The sequence below is a fragment of the Sinocyclocheilus anshuiensis genome, unplaced genomic scaffold (genome assembly GCF_001515605.1).
Source record: "Sinocyclocheilus anshuiensis isolate Anshui unplaced genomic scaffold, SAMN03320099.WGS_v1.1 scaffold1561, whole genome shotgun sequence".
NCBI lineage: Eukaryota > Metazoa > Chordata > Actinopteri > Cypriniformes > Cyprinidae > Sinocyclocheilus > Sinocyclocheilus anshuiensis.
Genome location: NW_015536630.1, coordinates 93,272 through 100,909, shown reverse-complemented (window position 1 = coordinate 100,909; position 7,638 = coordinate 93,272). Strand labels below are relative to the sequence as shown.

Genomic DNA, 7,638 nt, shown 5'->3' with positions numbered 1-7,638 from the left:
CAGCAGGAATGGAAGTTTGTGACATCTGTTAACACAATAGACAAATCTAGCAGAGCATTTTTAGTCACAGATAAGGTCATTCAGGTCACCAACAAAAACCCACCAGACATATTTATGCATGATGGGCTCAGACAGATCAGCGATTTTCACAACAGACAACATCCTATGTTTGCATGCATGTACTAATGCAATGCACGGGGCATGTTTAGGAAGCATCCAAGTACTGTAGCACACATGGCATGCCGGTGCAGCCTTAAGCACACCACAGCCGTCATAATCCAACATGCGCAGCTGTAAAGAGGTTCACATCAGCACTCATGTGCAGCCGTGACCCGTGCCAACAAGGTGATTACCTCTCTTGAGGAGGTAGATGAGGAAGACCTCAGCTGGCCAATAATGTCTAGTGAGCCATATGACCCAGAGACGTGTCACTGCATATCTGGATCATGCATCTGTTTCACCTACATTTAGCGGAGCACAGACTACATGTAAATCTGAGCTATAGGCTCTCACACTCCAGTCGGATGAGAGGAGACATCGATGTCTCACTTACCGCGGAGATACTGAAAGAATCCCGTCACCAGATTCAGAGATGTGGTCTTTTTCACGGCTACGTCCTTAAAATGAGCCATTGTGTGCCCTGCATTTGTTTCTTTGTGTCCTTCATGTGTGAAAGTGCGCAAGTGTCATCCAGGGAGGAAAACCAGATTAGCTATCCTTTATTTCCTCCGGGAAGCAGAACAGAGCAGGCGGAGGAGCTTTCCGTGTGAAAGCACAGCGCGACTGAGTGCTGGAGGATGAAACCTCCCCCTCCTCTTGTTGTCTCTCTCCCTCTCCCTCCTCCGCTGTGGATAGGCTGCTAATCGAGGGCCGTTTTTATGAGCTAGGCGACTTCCTGTTGTTGGTGGAGCTGGGGAGTCGTGCTGGTGTGGATGCTCCGTTCAGGTCTGTTCTAGTTCTAGCAGTATCCCACAGCTGCAGCCATACTAACCGGCTATGGCACTGATCGGCCAATCAGCACGCGGGGGGGGGCTGTGATGTCACCGGGCAGCTGGTGTTATCCTGATTTATATGGGTGGGTGGGGGTCAGTACTTGTGCTACACAGCTTGAACTCCACCGGGCCTCCGCTACAAGCACCGCAGATACCCTAATGCAGGAATGGCTTAACAAATAATCAGATTCAATGCAGTCCAGAATGCTATACAACAAAGGACTTATGACATGACACAGTTACTCTGGGTTTGAATGTGTTTGCATGTCTAAGTAAGAAACAAAGCAAACAGAAAGTGGATTTTCTGTCTTTACAATGACACATAAAAATATGTTAATACATGTTTCTGGTCTTATTGTGTGCAATTTATTAATTAAACATTATTACGGGTGTTTAATGAGGCAAGAATCACAATATTGCTTCGTATTAGTAACACTTAGGCTAGTATTAAACTTTGGACCATAATTTATCTTACAGCATTTATTATGCAGCAGCACAACTGTTTTCAACATTGATAATAATAAGAAAAGTTTCTTAAGCAGCAAATCAGCATATTAGAATAATTTCTGAAGGATTATGTGACACTGAAGACTGAAGTAATGATGCCAAAAATTCAGCTTTGCACCCCAGGAATAAATTACATTTTACAATATATTCAAAAACAAAATAGTTATTTTAAATTGTAATATTTTTTCATTATTTTATATCCTTTACTATGTGATCTAATAAATGCAGCTTTGTTGCACTTTTGAATGGCAGTACATCAAAAGTAAATGAGTAAAATCAAGCTCTACTATTTTCACATTTAATATTCTGTTTTATTCAGACATACATTTATGGAGTTATGTTGACTTTAAATCCTTTAAAGTCTTTTAATTTTGTACGTGTCTATGGCAAAAGTCATTCATATCATAAATTAAATCATACTGAATAACACATGCATTATTTGCAAATGGCTATAAGGCAACTGGGAACCAACTGCACTCAAACTATTGAATCATTTATGTCACAGCCAGTGCAAAGCATCTGCCACCTGCTACGGTGCAGTCAGTGATTATATCACTCTATTATTCCTGACCATCACCCACACACAGCATGAGTTCCACACAAACCCAATCCACCACACAACATACTTATTTGCATCCTGATATATATTTAATTGTGCAATTATAAGACCATCTTATGACCAGAAACGGACATCCCCAATGTTAAGTCTTGATCTTCCAGGCATCCACTGCTTTGTGTTGTCTTGTTTAATAAAACACACTTTATTAAATTACTTAATTCAATCCCATGTTTTCGTGCACTGAAACATAAGTGCATATACAAAATATAACTGTTCTTTCACAAATCCACTTATAGGAAAAATCCATTCTCTCACCGCTCACTCACCGTGGCATAGCTCAGGTATTTTATATCTCAAAAAGTCTTTTGTGTTAAAGATCGAGGAATGTACCTCAAACTGTTTTAGTCACAGAAAATAATGTAATCCATGAAAAAAAGTGCTACTCCCATCACATGTTCATCTAATGAGTCACAATTTGTTTCTATTACTTAACAGGGTTAAAGCTCAGGGATCTTTAAAACGGATTAAAAATTCCTGACATTGTGTGGATTAGAATAAGGTGAGAAAATGTATTGTATTTATTATATCTAGCATACATACTGTATATATACATTTATATAGACAGACAGACAGACAGACAGACAGATAGATAGATAGATAGATAGATTATGGAGCTGTCCAGTCCTGAAATATTATCGCATAATAATGTAAAGACTTTCAGGATACAATACAGAGTTTAAGGCTAAAATTTGCAAAAGTCCCACAGTTCTCCATCAGTAATCAATGGATGATCATTAGTGTTTAGCATCTACAGTCAATTCCAGTGCTGCAACATGACAAACTGGATTGTTCCCACTATAATCAAAAAAGCAGCTTTATTGATGGTCTTGTTGTAGCACTGCCCACTTGCACTCACACAGTGTTGAGAATTAGAGTTAATTAAGTATTAATGAATGTACAGTCACTTTCGGTCTACACGCAGAAAAATAAGAGAAACAAGTGAGTGGAGCATCTGAAATTTAAATGAGTGCGTTCAGCACAAACTCGGGACAGATGATATCATGGGCAACAGGTCAGATGTTGCTGTCATCTGTTGAATGGAGTGCAGTCTTTAATACTCTACACATCACTCTTGCAGTTTCAAAAGAGAAATGCAAACGCTGATTTTGTGCATTAGGCCAAAAAATGATACATTTAAGATATTTAGAAAAAAACACTGAAATAGTGCCATCTAGTGTCCTATTAAAAACATTCTGTGACCACATTAAATGGCCTGCATCTATATTCAACCATCTATTTTGATCAATGTAATAATGATGATAGTCAAAACAACTCACCTGTATTTACATAGCGCTTTTTACAATACAAAGCAGCTTTTCAAAGCAGCTTTACAGTGTTAAACAAGAAAATTGTCACAAATCCTGTCCATGGACTTCTGTTCGATCGCCAATCCCATGTTTTCGTGCACTGAAACATAAGTGCATATACAAAATATAACTGTTCTTTCACAAATCCACTTATAGGAAAAATCCATTCTCTCACCGCTCACTCACCGTGGCATAGCTCAGGTATTTTATATCTCAAAAAGTCTTTTGTGTTAAAGATCGAGGAATGTACCTCAAACTGTTTTAGTCACAGAAAATAATGTAATCCATGAAAAAAAGTGCTACTCCCATCACATGTTCATCTAATGAGTCACAATTTGTTTCTATTACTTAACAGGGTTAAAGCTCAGGGATCTTTAAAACGGATTAAAAATTCCTGACATTGTGTGGATTAGAATAAGGTGAGAAAATGTATTGTATTTATTATATCTAGCATACATACTGTATATATACATTTATATAGACAGACAGACAGACAGACAGACAGATAGATAGATAGATAGATAGATTATGGAGCTGTCCAGTCCTGAAATATTATCGCATAATAATGTAAAGACTTTCAGGATACAATACAGAGTTTAAGGCTAAAATTTGCAAAAGTCCCACAGTTCTCCATCAGTAATCAATGGATGATCATTAGTGTTTAGCATCTACAGTCAATTCCAGTGCTGCAACATGACAAACTGGATTGTTCCCACTATAATCAAAAAAGCAGCTTTATTGATGGTCTTGTTGTAGCACTGCCCACTTGCACTCACACAGTGTTGAGAATTAGAGTTAATTAAGTATTAATGAATGTACAGTCACTTTCGGTCTACACGCAGAAAAATAAGAGAAACAAGTGAGTGGAGCATCTGAAATTTAAATGAGTGCGTTCAGCACAAACTCGGGACAGATGATATCATGGGCAACAGGTCAGATGTTGCTGTCATCTGTTGAATGGAGTGCAGTCTTTAATACTCTACACATCACTCTTGCAGTTTCAAAAGAGAAATGCAAACGCTGATTTTGTGCATTAGGCCAAAAAATGATACATTTAAGATATTTAGAAAAAAACACTGAAATAGTGCCATCTAGTGTCCTATTAAAAACATTCTGTGACCACATTAAATGGCCTGCATCTATATTCAACCATCTATTTTGATCAATGTAATAATGATGATAGTCAAAACAACTCACCTGTATTTACATAGCGCTTTTTACAATACAAAGCAGCTTTTCAAAGCAGCTTTACAGTGTTAAACAAGAAAATTGTCACAAATCCTGTCCATGGACTTCTGTTCGATCGCCACCAGAGGTCACCCTTCCGTTACATTGACTCTCACACTACACAGACTGTTACACATCACCCTGGACTACATTTCCCATGCTCCATTGCACTAATCACAAGCTCACCTGAAACCCATCACACACAGCTGCTACCAATAACACACACTATATAAATCAGTCTCACACCACCATTCAACGCCGAGTATTGTTTAGCGCTTATCGCCACGTCAGTGATAGCAACGTTACGGCGCCATTTCCGAGTTTTGTCTAGTTCCTAGCTCTAGTCTAATCACGTCTAGTTTTGTGCCTGATTGCCTGTTTCCTGATCTCCTGCCTGTCTTGGATTCTTCTTTTGCCTAGCTCTCAGGACTTTGTTTGCCGATCTCAGACCCACGCTAGCCTTTGGATTACTCTTCATCTTGCCTCTTCTATTACTGTTTGCTGTGTATCGACCCATGCCTGTTTCAAGACCACGCCTTTAAATAAAAGCATGCAGATGGATCCGCACGTCTCATGTCTCTGTCGCCCCGTAACAAAGATAGTGATTCCATGATGCAAACAGACCTCAATTTTGCTGTAAATCAGCTCTAAAAAGCAGCTCATTATTCAGCTGAAATCAGTTCATTGTTGATAGTGGTGTCTTTAATGATAGAAAGCATTAAATCAGAATCAGGTTTGAGCATTTAACTGCTGTAGACATAACATGTGAACACCTTTCTCATTGTTTTAACAATATATTGAAACAGTTACGGATCTAACACCAACAGTTTTATAATTCAATCAAGACAACAACCTTCTTATACAAACTTTGTCTCAGTAAAACAACAAGATCCTTTGTCGTTGGAGAGATTTCATCTGATATGTGTCTAAAGGAAATGGCTGCTGTATCAAAATCATTCGTGCCAATGAAAGGAAGATGGCAAACGGTTTTACCACACGCTCGAAACAGGCATGCGCCAGTCACCACCACGGAGAGGGAAACCAAAAGAAGTTACTCTGAAAACAGTAACCACAGACCTTCTGTCGCATACACCACACATCGCCTTATTCGCAGTTGATGTGCCAAGTTAACTAGCACACACCTCTTCTGATGTGCAAAATACATTTGACCACATGCATGAACACATAATTCACCTTATATGCAATCACTGTGTTGCCATCAAAAGCCAAATCTACTATGCTACAAATAAAACCAAATTGCACAACAGAAACTTAACATGCACTTTAAATCATTTTTACATTAAATGTGAGTAATGCATGCCGGTGCAACATTTACCGCCAATTTACTAGGGTGTTCTGGATGGTTGGTAGGGTGTTGCTATTCAATTGCTAAGGTGATCTAAGTGAGTTTTATACTGTATGTGGGAGGGTTAGTTGGGTACATTTTCATCTAATTAAACAGACATCATTTAAGATCACCTACACTAAAGCTGAAAATGCATGACTGACTTAAAATTTTGGCAGTAAAAACAGAAGTGCAAGTTATCACGCATGTGTAACTTCCTTCCTGATGTGTTTGAATACTAAGTTCCTCTCTGTAGCTTAATTTATGCTTCTCGTTTCGTCTTGAAGACTATATGAGCATGTGGGCATTGCCATGGTGATAAGAAACAAACATGAATTCTCTACAAGGAAATAGTTCAATATCCTCTATACAGGTTACATAGGAAATGCATGAATAATTGCATGCGCCACACTCTTCCATCCCTGATCATCTTTGACTATTCATCAATAGTGTTTTTCATGAGTTTTTGTACGTTACTGTGAAAACGAAACCTTCACTAGTCATAAACAGATCAAATCTTAATGTCAGCCTGACATTTAAGTTGACAATGTAGTGTCTTAAAACACCTTCCTGGTCTTATTGTGCATCAATGCATGTTATTTTAAAGACAAAATAATGTTTTTCATTTCCTCCCCTACAACCCCCTGCCATACAAGCACGCTTCACCATCCAATCCAATCGATTTGTTTAATAAAATCAAACCGCATCCTACGTTTTCTCTCAAAATATTATATTATGAAAGTAAAATAAGTTTCAGACTGATTCACATTTATTTTAAATGAATTTAATTACATAAAAATGAACTTTTTATTGAATTAATCACGTCAGAGTTAGTCACCTGCTTGCTTATGTATATTATTGTGTTACCCAGACATGACCTGGTTATTAAGTTTAAAAAGATGCTTTTATTATTGCTCTTTCCATATACTCCTGCAAGAGCAGTTGAAATCATTCTTAAATCAATTATTGAGCAGAAAATTGTACTAGCCTGATGCTGTTATTACTCTTCCACGAAAGCCCACAGAGACACATCTGCCTTCACTTAGTCACGGGACTAACACTCACAAAGGTCTCACTGTGCTCGACCACAGGGTTGCCATCAAACCATTTTTTACATCTATGCAGAGGGCCACAGGAATGAGATGACAGGACTAAATACAGCTAATTTGTTACCAGTTTTTATAGACTTGCCCTGTCCACTGCCAACACTGAGTAACAGCCATCAGTCAATAAGAATGGACAGGGAGCCAGGGAGTCCAAATATCGATTTGTTCCATTATCCAAGGACAGGACATCTTCCAAAGAGGTTTTAGGTTCTACCTGTCCTGTTCCCATACACACTGCCTACTATAGAGTCCCTGTCCAACTCTAAACAATATGGGCACTGAGCATATCGGTTGGTCTGGGTGTTTTATCACAATGTAGATTTTTACACTTCAAAGTAAGAGCAACGGTAATTTACGGCAACGGCTTTTAATGAATTTATTTAAATTCTGCCATCCTTTACTTACATTTATGACATTCAAAACCTGATTGTTTTAATGTTAAAGACCAAAAAAGATATTTTGAACAATACTGGTGCCTTTTGACTTTAATTATGGACCAAAAAATAAAAATAAATAAATTAAAAAATAAATAAAT

The 7,638-nt window shown here is 38.1% G+C and overlaps 1 protein-coding gene across 1 annotated transcript in view; it reads right to left on the bottom strand.

Moving 5' to 3' along the window:
- LOC107653911 (nesprin-1-like) overlaps nt 1-794 on the bottom strand; it is a 120,523-nt gene extending 119,729 nt beyond the window's left edge. Inside the window, exon 1 of the mRNA XM_016440777.1 lies at nt 554-794. Within this exon, the coding sequence (XP_016296263.1) occupies nt 554-632 (79 nt within the window). The 5' untranslated portion in view covers nt 633-794. The remainder of the gene's footprint in view (nt 1-553) is intronic.
- Between the last annotated feature and the right edge of the window lie 6,844 nt (nt 795-7,638).